Source organism: Ornithorhynchus anatinus, chromosome X1, assembly GCF_004115215.2.
Source record: "Ornithorhynchus anatinus isolate Pmale09 chromosome X1, mOrnAna1.pri.v4, whole genome shotgun sequence".
In the NCBI taxonomy this organism is placed as follows: domain Eukaryota; kingdom Metazoa; phylum Chordata; class Mammalia; order Monotremata; family Ornithorhynchidae; genus Ornithorhynchus; species Ornithorhynchus anatinus.
In genome coordinates this window covers 117013617-117025030 of record NC_041749.1, presented here as the reverse complement: position 1 = coordinate 117025030, position 11414 = coordinate 117013617, and the positions used below count along the sequence as shown (strand labels likewise).

The 11414-nt window shown below is 60.5% G+C and overlaps 1 protein-coding gene across 2 annotated transcripts; it reads left to right on the top strand.

Annotated features, from left to right (window-relative positions):
- Nucleotides 1-394: 394 nt before the first annotated feature.
- On the top strand, nt 395-9765 carry LOC103168889 (excitatory amino acid transporter 4-like). Of its 2 annotated transcripts, XM_029052269.2 has the most exons (10): nt 395-503; nt 2860-3115; nt 4501-4638; nt 4895-5099; nt 5354-5396; nt 5795-6132; nt 7335-7568; nt 8728-8922; nt 9038-9172; nt 9392-9765. In XM_029052269.2, the coding sequence occupies exons 2-10, from the start codon at nt 2899-2901 to the stop codon at nt 9591-9593; spliced, it is 1707 nt and encodes a 568-aa protein (XP_028908102.1). In that variant the 5' UTR covers nt 395-503; nt 2860-2898; the 3' UTR covers nt 9594-9765. The 2 variants fall into 2 exon arrangements, with proteins under 2 accessions (XP_028908102.1, XP_028908104.2); XM_029052271.2 differs by lacking the exons at nt 395-503; nt 7335-7568 and having other exon boundaries at nt 2752-3115.
- Nucleotides 9766-11414: the final 1649 nt, after the last annotated feature.

Below are 11414 nucleotides of genomic sequence, written 5' to 3'. Positions count from 1 at the left end.
GGAGGGAGGAGCAGAGAGGGAAAGAAGATTAGCGAGGAAGAAAGGAGGTGGAGGGAGGAGAGAGGATGGGGGGAGGGAGGGGTCGAGAGAAAGAAGGAATGGAGCGGTGGAAAACGGGTTGGGGAGGGAGGAGGAAGAAGATTGCAATCCCAGGGCAGATGGTGGAGATGGGGGAGGCTGATGATAGGAAAGTCGGGCGCGCGCACGCCCCACACACCCACACACCAAACACACACACACACACGGACAGACACACGTGGGCTGAGTGACAGCCCTCCCAATCTTCTCCTCGTCCTCCTCCCCTCGCTTCTCGCCTTGCCAAGGCGGAGCGGCTCAGCCCCGGCCCCAGCCCCCGTCTCCCCGCCGCCCCCGGCCGTCCGGGCCCGCCTTCACCGAGCCCCCCGCCGTGGGGGCTGGCCACGGGGCGTGCGAGCCGGCCGGCCTCGGCGGGCCCGAAGCGGCAAGTCAGACCGGCCCCTCCGGCCCCTCGGCCGCATCCGCCGGTGAGTCGTGCCGGGCCCACGTGGGGCTTTGGGAGCGAAGGGAGCGGGAGCCGTTTAGCGGTGGGGGGTGGGGGGAGGAGAAGCGCGATTCGCGGTATTGGGCGGGGGGCGGGGGGCAGGGCGGGGTGGGAGCCCAGTCCTCCTCCTCCTCCTCTTCCTCCTCCCCCTCCCTCCCCCGCCTTTTCCAGGGGCCCCGGGAGCTGGCCTTTGCAGAGATGGCCCGGCCAGATAGACACATGCCCCTGGACCGTATTCTTCCCTGACTTGCATCCCGGAGAGGGGAGCCCCGAAGGAAGCAGGCGGAGGGCAGGGGCAAGAGGGGGCCCAGGCTCAGGGGCAGCTCGGCCCAACCACTGGCCACATCAGCTGGACTTGAGCGCGGCGCGGGGCCCTTCTCTCTCCCCCGGGGTCCAGCTCCAACAGGCGCGGCCCCGATTCTACCCCTAGGGGCCGGCCCCTCTCAGTCCAGTCATGGCTCGAGATTTGCCCTGGGTAGTGCCGAACTGCCCAGCTAGCCCTCTTGAATGGAGGCCCTGGGCTGGGAGTCAGGCTACCTGGCTTCTTTCCTGCCTCTTGCTGTGTGACCTAGGGCAAAAACCCTCCCCTCTCTGGGCCCGGGTGGGGGTGGAGGGGGCCAGGCGTGACTCCTTCACGGGCCCCGGCGGGGGTGAGTGGCACTGGGGGCTTTAGTCGGAACTGCGGAATCCTGGGGCCTTGGAGGGCGAGCGTCCCCATCCGAAGCTCTCCTGGTAATGGTGGCTGGGTACAGAGGCCCTGTTGGAAGAGCAGACCTCCTCTGGGCCGAGGGGCTCGGCGGGGCCGTGAGGGCGGGTGAGGAAAACTCAGCGTCGAAGGTCTCCGATGCCAGCCTCCGCAGGCCCTGGCCGCCGTTGGCCGATGATCCCCCTCTCTCCTGCTGCTGTCTCTGGGTGGTGTGAGTGGGGCGATGGCCATCTGAAGCACGTTCTTCCCCTCCCCACTGGCCCCGTCCGTACCTGCCCGCCACCAGCATGGGTGCAGCAGGATCAGGGATAGGGACCTGATAATGGGACACTCCTCTTGGCGGGCTGTGCCATTAGTAGGACCCCTTCAGGTCCAGGGAAACAGTTCTGTTTCCTGGACTCTCTGCTTCTGTCTCTGGCAGTCCCCCTCCCCCCTTCTCTGAGGTGCCCCCAGGTTGGGAGCAAGGGGAGAGTACAGTGCTCTGCACATAGTAAGTGCTCGATAAATACGATTGAATGAGTGAATGAAAGGGAGAGAATCCAAACCTCCAGGGGTGGCCAGAGTGGGCTCCTGTGACTCGAGGCCCTGTGGCAAAGCCAGAGATGGAAGGTCAGCAGCCAGGGAAGGGTTAGTGCCTGTCATCTTCTCTGCTGGGGGTGTTCTCTTCGAGGATGGGGGAGGGCAGGAGCAGAATCCTAGCGAGGAGTGGCTGGGTAATGGCATGGATAGGCAGGCAGGCGGGCACAGAGGCCTCTCATCTTGGGCCGTGGGATGGAGAAGGAGCCAGGATAAGCTGGGACCTTCGTTGAGGCTTTCCTGGCGTCCCAGAACTCTTCCCTTGTCCCAAATGGACTCTGGGGAGCTAGGGATGCCTGTACTGTAGCCCTTTGGAGAAGAAGCGTGGCCTAGTAGCAAGAGCACGGGCTTGGGAGTCAGAGGTCGTGGGTTCTGATCCCGACTCCGCCATTTGTCTGCTGCTTGACCTTGGGCAAGTCACTTAACTTCTCTGTGCCTCAGTTACCGCATCTGTAAAATGGGGATTGAGACTGTGAGCCCCATGTGGGATAGGGTTTTGTCCAACCTGATTATGTTAAACCTACCCCAGCATTTAGAACAGTGCTTGGTAAATAGTAAGCACTTGAAAAATACCATAATAATAATACTTATTATTATTGTGGCACCTGCCATACCTGCTCTTTCTCATAGCCATATGTTTCCAGCCAGCTCTCGGGTGGCAAGAGTTGGGCTTGGTGTATCAGGAGGCTGGGCCAGAGCACACATTAGAGGTCATGGGGCAGGCCCAGGAGGTCTGGAGGTCAGCCTGGCCCCATCTGACCTTTTCAGACATTTGGGCTTTGGAGAGTTCTGGATCAGTGACTAATTGAATCTCCTTTGAGGATATGAGAGGGACTTGGCAGTGACGGGAGGTGCGTGAGTGTGTGAGAGAGAGAGAGAGAGAGAGCATGTGTGTGTGGCAGGGGGTGGGAGGGGCAGGTGGGCAGGGCAGAAGCTGAGCCGTGAATTTTTCATTTGTCTCTCTGGTCCGGGGGAGGGTCAGATGGGATACCGTGGGTGAGACGGTGCCAGTTCTGCAGCTAGTAGTCCCGTGCCCTGCTCCTTCATCCTCTCTCAGGGGGTTCGTCAGCTGGAACTGGCCGTGCTGGACGATAGGATGGGTGAGTCCAGGGCCCACGCCAACAGCCTCTTCCTGAACGAGGCTGCGGCCAAGCGGCTGAGTGGGGAGACCCGGCTACAGCAACTCCACCTGGCCATGCAGCATCGGGCGGCTCGGGCCCGGCTCCAGGTGCAGACGCTGACTCGGGAACGAGTCCTCAGCTTCCTGCGTCGAAATGCATTCTTGTTGCTCACCATCAGCTCCGTCATCATAGGTGAGCAGTGGTGGGCGGGTGGTGGCGCGGGGGCTTGGGTCAGGGAGGTGGGCAGTGCTGCCTTGGCACCCTAACCCTACTCGAGGGTGAGCACCTGGGGCTGGCTGGTGCTACACTTGTCATACCGGTGGCCAGGGATAACTATGGGGCCATCATGCCCTGGCCATGGCGAGGCTCTTGGGGCACAGATTCACCAGGGCGGGGAGGAGGAGGCAAAGGTCTTATGGGTTCTGAGGTTCACTCAGGAGACCCACCCTGTGCAGGCCCCCAGTTCTTTGGGGAGCAAGTCTTTCCCTCTCCAGAGAGGTGTAGGTATTCTCAGATTGAGAAGCGGTGTGGCCTAGGGGAAAGAGAATGGGCCTGGAAGTCTGAGGATCTGGGTTCTAATCCTGACTCTGCCACTTTCCTGCTGAGTGACCTTGGGCAAGTCACTTAACTTATCTGTAGCTCAGTTCCCTCATTTGCACAATGGGGGTCCAAAACCTGTTCTCCCTCCTTCTTAGACTGTGAGCCCCGTGATGATCTTGTATCTACATCAGTATTTAGTACAGTGCTTGGTATGTAGTAAGCACTTAACAAATGCCACAATTATTACTATCATTTTGAGGTGGCCAGGGTGGCCCAGAAAAGTGAAGTGACTTGCCCGCAGAGGCGTAGCAACTTCGATGCAGGTGACGACTTGACCCAGGGCTCCTGATTTTAGTGACTTGGCCCTGTGGCCCTGCAGCCCTTCGTCGAACACCCAAACCTCGCCCCCGGGGCCTCCCTAGGATGGACATTGATGCTACCAGGGAGAAACAGGGGTCAGTGAGGGTTCTGGGGGCCAGTTCCCCACCCCTCCTCCCTCCCTTCCTCTTCTCCCTCTCCCACCCTCCCCATTTGTTTCCTGGGCTAAGCGATGGCCTGTTCCCAGCCACGCCGGATTGTGTGAGCTCTCAGAGCCCTTTTCCCAGGATTCCTCATGCCCTGACCCTTCTGTGGCACATTCCTGCCTTCTGACACCCAGGAAAACTGCTCTAGTCACCCCACTCAAGCAAGCCAGGGGTTCTGTGACCCCCCAAATTCACCCTGCACTTGTCCCTGTCCCCCTTTTTGGTGCCCGAGGAGAGGTTCCTGGCTGGACTGGTGCTGGATTCTTCCTCCTACAGTGCTCTCCACGGGGGCTCAAATGACTCAGGTCTGAGTCTTCTGGTGCCCACACATCTGACTCTGCCTCCCAGGGCCCCCCACGGGGACTCTCTCTTGGTGGCTCTTGTCCTGGGGCCTTTTCCTCCTCTTTCTAGAGGCAATGGCAAATCTGGCCTCTCAGACCTGGTCTCTCCCTCCCAGACCCTGACCAGATTCCTGGGCCGCCCCTGGCTGCCCCCCCCTCCCATCCCATGCAGGGATCAGCCTGGCCTTTGCCCTGCGGCCCTACAAGATGAGCTACCGCCAGATCAAGTATTTCTCCTTCCCCGGGGAGCTGCTGATGCGGATGCTGCAGATGCTGGTCCTGCCCCTGATCGTCTCTAGCCTGGTTACTGGTGAGCGGGTGCTCAGCTGCGCCTGACCCGCTTCAGTCAATGGGCCCCTTGGGCCCCCGCCCTCTGATCCGCATTACAGCTGTCTGTCCGCTAGGGCTGCCCCAGGCATTGGCAGCCGTGACTTGGGCGGGGGGGGGGGGGCAGAGCGGAGCGGGGCAGATAAGCTCTGGGCTGAGGCCCTGGCGGGACTGGGCATCCCCAGGGTGGGCTGTTTGAGCCAGACCAGCAGGCTGTAATGGGCTGCCTGGCCCTATAGGCATGGCCTCCTTGGACAGCGCGTCTTCGGGCCGGATGGGGGTGCGGGCGGTGGTGTACTACATGGTGACCACGGTCCTGGCAGTCTTCACTGGCATCCTCATGGTGACCATCATCCACCCGGGCAAAGGCTCCAAGACCACACTGCACCGCGAGGGCCAGGTGGAGCAGGTGTCCGCCGCCGACGCCTTCATGGATCTCATTAGGTGATTCCGGCCAGCCGTGGTGGGGGGATGGGGTGGGCACGGACCTGCCCACGGCCTCCGCCCAAACCTCTGCCTCTGCTCTTATCTGGACCCAGCCCCGACCTCCACCCAAGAAGAGCTGCATCCTCCCCTGCCCTTTTCAGGACCACAACCCTCCGCCTCCCCCTCCCCAGCAGTCAGCCTGTGTCATGCATTCTTAGTTCTCTGTCTTGGGACTAGTGGGTAACCCTCCCTCCCTCTCTGATTGGCTTCAGGAACATGTTCCCGCCCAATCTGGTGGAAGCATGCTTCAAACAGGTGAGGGGCCCAATCTATCTACTGATGGTATTGATCGAGTGCTAAACTGTGTGCAGATCTGCCCAGTTCCTTCAGGTCTGGGTGGGAGGGAGATGGGGAGGAAAAGGAAGAAAGGTTGGAAAGGGGATAGGAAAGAGCAGAAACCTCTGGCCTGAAAGAGGTTGCCAGGCTTGCCAGGGACCAGGAGAGAGGCAAGGGTTATAAGGGCGAGCCTGGCCCCCTCTCCAGGCAAATGGGTATTCTCCCTGGAAACTGGTGCCCACAGAGGGGCCGGTGGTGACTGCTGGGGCAGGCTTCTTGACGTATCCAAAGGGAAGGAGCTGGGTGCAGAACCCAGGGGACCTTCCCGATCCCCTTGCCCTGCCCTCCGGGGCTGTCTCTCTTCTCTTGGCTTGCAGTTCAAGACCCACTACAGCACCAGGGTGGTGACCCGGGTGGCCCCACGGTCAGGCAATATGACGGAATCGGGGCCCAGCCTGTCTCCCCCTCCGGAGAATGTCACGGGGATCCTGTACAATGTGAGCCAGGCTCTGGGCAGCCTGCAGAAGGTGCTGAAGTATGAGGAGGTCGTGCCCGTGCCTGGCTCGGTCAGCGGGGTCAACGCCCTAGGGCTGGTGGTCTTCTCCGTCTGCTTTGGCCTGGTTGTGGGCAGGATGAAGCAGAAGGGTCGGATTCTGCAGGAATTCTTCGACAGTCTCAACGAGGCCATCATGCATCTTGTGGGCATCATCATCTGGTGAGCAGGATGGGGGCTCCGGGGTCTGGATTCGGGGGCCCTGGGGGGCAGAGGCCTGGGAATGCAGGATGGGTGTGCTATTGTGGGGGCTGGGAGTCCCAGGGGAGCCTGGGAGGACAGGGGGCTGGGGGTCCCGGGGGAGTCTGGGAGGATAGGGGGCTGAAGGCCCTGGAGAGCCTGGGAGGACAGGAGGTTGGGGCCCCTGGGGAGACGGGAAGGGCAGAAGGCTGGAGGCCCCCGGGGACCCTGGGAAAACACAGGGCTGGAGGCTCCAGGGAGCCTGGGAGGACAGGGGGCTGGAGGCCCTGGGGAGCCTGAGAGGACAGGGGACACAGTGTGGCTCAGTGGAAAGAGCCCGGGCTTGTGAGTCAGAGGTCGTGGGTTCTAATCCTGGCTCTGCACTTATCAGCTGTGTGACTTTGGGCAAGTCACTTCGCTTCTCTGGGCCTCAGTTACCCCATCTGTAAAAGGGGGATTGAGACTGTGAGCCCCAAATGGGACAACCTGATTACCTTGTATCTACCCAACGCTTAGAACAGTACTTGGCACATATTAGGAGCTTAACAAATACCAAAATTATTATTATTATTCCCTGAGGATACTGTGAGGATAGGGGGCTGAGGGGCCCTGGAGAGACTGGAAGGACAGGGGGCTGAAGGCTCTGGGGAGCCTGCGGGGGCAGAGGGCCGGGGGAGCCCGGGGAGACTGGAAGGACTGAGGGCTAGGGGCTCTGGGGGAGGCTGGGAGGACGGGCCCTGGGGGCGCTGGAGAGCCGATGGCAAAGCATTGGACTCCTTCGTGGCCCCTTTCAGGATTTGAACCCAGGATTCAGTGAGGGTCTGGGGGGGAAGGGAAGGCAAGTGGAGCCTGTATGGGGCCTGGGAGCCCCCATGCAGCCACATCTCCCCTCCCCCTCTCCGGCTGGGCCATCTGTAATCTCGAGAGACCGGCCTTGCCCAGCGGATGAATGCCAACGTCCCTTTCTCCAGAGTCTGGGCTGCAATGGTGCCCCCTGCCCTGGGCCACGTGGAAGGGTAGAGGCCGGGGCATCGGTTCAGCACCAGACCAGCAGCCCCGCAGGCTGAGCCTGGGGCTGGGATGGCGGCCGGAGCCAAGTTCTAATCCCACCGAGGTGATTGTCTCAAGCCTGCTCCGGAGCGCCACGCTGAGCCCTGGGGCTGATGGCGCCACCCCGGCCCCAGGTACGCGCCCGTGGGCATTCTCTTCCTGATTTCGGGCAAAATCTTGGAGATGGAGGACCTGGCGGTGATGGGGGGCCAGCTGGGGCTGTACACGCTGACTGTCATCGTGGGGCTGCTCATCCACGCCCTCTGCATCTTGCCCCTGCTCTACTTCCTCGTCACCCGCAAGAACCCATACGTCTTCATCGGGGGCATGCTGCAGGCCCTCATCACCGCCATGGGCACGTCTTCCAGGTACTCCCCGGTCCGGCCTCTGCCCACCTCTCCCCCTATCTATCCACTTTCCTCTCCTCTGCCCACCCTGCCCTGCCCGGCCACCCTCTTGCCCGACCCCCTGCCAGCCGCCCCTCTCCGCGGGGCCTGCCGCCCAGTGGCTTGGAGGTCCGGGGGGGACAGAGAGAACATGACCAGTGAGAGCCTGGGTCAGGTGCCGGCCTGAGCCGGTGGTCGCTGGCACCCCTTGCCTGCCTGGAAGCCCGACCCAGGGATGGTGGTGGGATGGGGCTCCCTCAGCCAGGCCCACAGGCCTCGGCCTAACCTGTGAGTCGGCCCCCCCATTGGGGGATTTCCGCACTCCCCTCCCATATCTCTGTATGGGGTCATCGTGCCCGGGCGCCCTGCTCACCCAGTGTGGGGCACCCAGTCCGGGATGCTTGTCCAAGAAATGGACATAAAAGCCCTGTCTTGCTGCTCCCCCCAACCTCTCTGCACCCTCCAAGCCAGTTTGGACTCAGGCAGGCCTGGCCCAGGGAAGGTGGGTGTGGGGCCAGGTCCGGCCCCACCCACTCCAGCTCAGGTCCCAAGATTCAGCCCGGGCAGGGCTCTAGCGCCCGGAGGAGTCACACCGAGGTCAGTGGGTGCTGCTGGGTCTCGCCAGCGGAGGAGTTGTGGGGAACCTTGGGCTGAGCTGCCAAAGCCCCATCTCTTCTCTCCTCCCTCCTTCCCTCCCTTGCATCCATCCCTCCACTCCATCTCCAAAACATGCATGTGTGAGAATTTGCTTTTGTATCTCTGTTGTAGTCCCTGGCAGGAAATATGCCCATTTGTTTGTCTGTCTGTGGGTACATGGGTTTCTACTGGTTCTGTCTTCCTCCACTGGGCTGTAAATCCTCCCAGGACAGGGACTGTGTATGAGTGTGAGAGAGAGTGAGAGAGTGTGTGTGTGTGTGTGTGTGTGTGTGTGTGTGTCCTGTCTCCTCTATTAGACTAGCAGCCCCTTGAGGGCAGGGACCCTGCCTCCTCCTCTTCCTTCTCCTCCTCCTTCTCCTCCTCGTCCTCCTCCTCTCTCTGCCCCCCCACCCCCAGCACCCAGGACAGGGCTGGCTCCCAGTGGGTGCTCGATCTGGGCGGGGGATTGGCTGACCCTGGGCTCTGCCCCCTCCCCACCCCCCAGCTCAGCCACCCTGCCCATCACGTTCCGCTGCCTGGAGGAGAACATTGGTGTGGACCGGCGCATCACCCGCTTTGTGCTGCCTGTGGGCGCCACCATCAACATGGACGGCACGGCACTCTATGAAGCGCTGGCCGCCATCTTCATCGCTCAGGTCAACAACTATGAGCTCAACCTGGGCCAGATCATCACCATCAGGTGAAGGGCATGGTCTGGGTGGGTAGCCCAGGGGGCTCTCCCTCTCCTGTCCCTTCTGGAACAGGCCACGTCTAGCCTTCGGACCGCCCCCAATCCCACTTTCTCCTCCCTGCAGCATCACGGCCACTGCGGCCAGCATCGGGGCGGCGGGCATCCCCCAGGCGGGCCTCGTGACCATGGTCATCGTCCTGACCTCCGTCGGCCTCCCCTCTGAGGACATCACCCTTATCATTGCGGTGGACTGGTTTTTGTAGGTTTCCCTTCTGCCCCTGCTCCATCCCTCCAGCCCCTCAAGGCTCCAGAAATCCCCCAGTGTTGGAGGGGGGGAGGGGGCGCGCTCCAGTCCTCAGCACCCGCAGCTGTCCTTCCCGGCTCCTTCCTGCCCCCTCCTTCCTGCCCCACTGACCTCTCCCAGGGTGCGGGCTTCCCAGCCCCTACCCATGCCCCAGCTCTGTGTCTCGCCCCACAGAGACCGCCTGCGCACCATGACCAATGTGCTGGGGGATGCCCTGGGGGCAGGCATCGTGGAGCACCTGTCCCGACACGAGCTGGACACGGAGCAGGATGTCGAGCCGGGACGCTCGGGCCTCAGGGAGAGCGCCAAGCCTTACCACCTCATCGCCCAGGAGAACCCCAGCCATAAGCACCGTGGCGGTGAAACCAAGATGTGAGGGTGGGCAGAGACTCCCACCTGAGCCAGAGGCCAGGGAAGGGAGTGGGGGGTGGGGGGGGCCTCAGGTCAGCCAGTGGGTCCCTCCCTCAGCTTCCATGTACAGTCTCCTTGGCCCCAATTTTGGCCACTGTTAGAGGAGATAAAGAAATAAATTCAACTGTGTTGCCCCACCCTGTGTCAGTTGTCCAGTGCTTTGGGGTCTGGAGACTGTCTGGAGACAGTCTAGAGGCATCTCATAGAATGCCTCTAGGCTGTAAGCTAGTTATGGGCAGGGAATGTGTCTGCTAATTCTGTTGTATTGTACTCTCCCAAGCACTTAGTACAGTGATCTGCACATAGTAAGCGCTTAATAAATGCCACTGATTGATTGACTGGAGAGGGAGAGAAGAGGGTGTAAGAGACCTTGGCTCAAGGGGTGTGTGGGGGCGGGGAGAGAGGGGAATTGGGGGTGTGGACCTTCAGGGGTCAGTCACAGTCTGGGACTTTCTAGCCAGAACCCATTCATTCATTCAATAGTATTTATTGAGTGCTTACTATGTGCAGAGCACTGTACTAAGCGCTTGGGATGAACAAGTTGGCAACAGATAGAGACAGTCCCTGCCGTTTGACGGGCTTACAGTCTAATCGGGGGAGACGGACAGACGAGAACAATGGCAATAAATAGAGTCGAGGGGAAGAACATCTCGTAAAAACAATGGCAACCAAATAGAATCGAGGCAATGTACAATTCATTAACAAAATAAATAGGGTAACGAAAATATATACAGTTGAGCGGACGAGTACAGTGCTGTGGGGATGGGAAGGGAGAGGTGGAAGAGCAGAGGGAAAAGGGGAAAATGAGGGGTTTAGCTGCGGAGAGGTAAAGGGGGGATGGCAGAGGGAGTAGAGGGAGAATAGGAGCTCAGTCTGGGAACGCCTCTTGGAGGAGGTGAGTTTTAAGTAGGGTTTTGAAGAGGGAAAGAGAATCAGTTTGGCGGAGGTGAGGAGGGAGGGCGTTCCAGGACCGCGGGAGGACGTGACCCAGGGGTCGACGGCGGGATAGGCGAGACCGAGGGATGGCGAGGAGGTGGGCGGCAGAGGAGCGGAGCGTGCGGGGTGGGCGGTAGAAAGAGAGAAGGGAGGAGAGGTAGGAAGGGGCAAGGTGATGGAGAGCCTTGAAGCCTAGAGTGAGGAGTTTTTGTTTGGAGCGGAGGTTGATAGGCAACCACTGGAGTTGTTTACGAAGGGGAGTGACATGCCCAGATCGTTTCTGCAGGAAGATGAGCCGGGCAGCGGAGTGAAGAATAGACTGGAGCGGGGCGAGAGAGGAGGAAGGGAGGTCAGAGAGAAACCCACTCCCAGCCACCTCTTCCTGCTGTTTTGGACATTCCCCTGAGGCTCCAAGCTAATCCCAGAAGGTGTCTCTGGGAACAGAAAGATGGGCGACCAGTTCACCTGATGTGGCTTCCTCTTCTTTCCCCAACTTCCTCCTCAGCCGGGCTAGGCCAGCTTCCTCTGGTGCCTAAGCTTCAGGCTGGAAAGGGTGATAGGAGTGCCAGGAATCCAGCTCTTTTCTGGAGTGGAATGGGGCAGTGAATGTGAATGAGAACTCAGGGGCTTGAGGCAACTTGAATCCTTCAACCTTCCCCCTTCTCCCCGCTGCCTCTAACCCCCCAGTATCACCGACTTGGCAGGAGGAGTTAGTGGAGCTCAGCTGGGGCCTAGGATTTAACCTTGGTCTCAGTCTTGAGAAGCAGCATGGCCTAATAGAAAGAGCCCAGGCCTGGGAGTCAGAGGACGTTGGTTCTAATCCTGACTCTCCAATTTGTCTGCTGCGTGA

What these genes read in the sequence shown, in the direction of transcription:
- LOC103168889 (XM_029052269.2), top strand. Translation starts at nt 2,899, where the DNA reads ATGGGTGAGTCCAGGGCCCACGCCAACAGCCTCTTCCTGAACGAGGCT. An exon ending in GCCATGGGCACGTCTTCCAG is followed by an intron (nt 7,569 to 8,727) that starts GTACTCCCCGGT and finishes CCCACCCCCCAG; the next exon opens with CTCAGCCACCCTGCCCATCA. An exon ending in GGCCAGATCATCACCATCAG is followed by an intron (nt 8,923 to 9,037) that starts GTGAAGGGCATG and finishes TCCTCCCTGCAG; the next exon opens with CATCACGGCCACTGCGGCCA.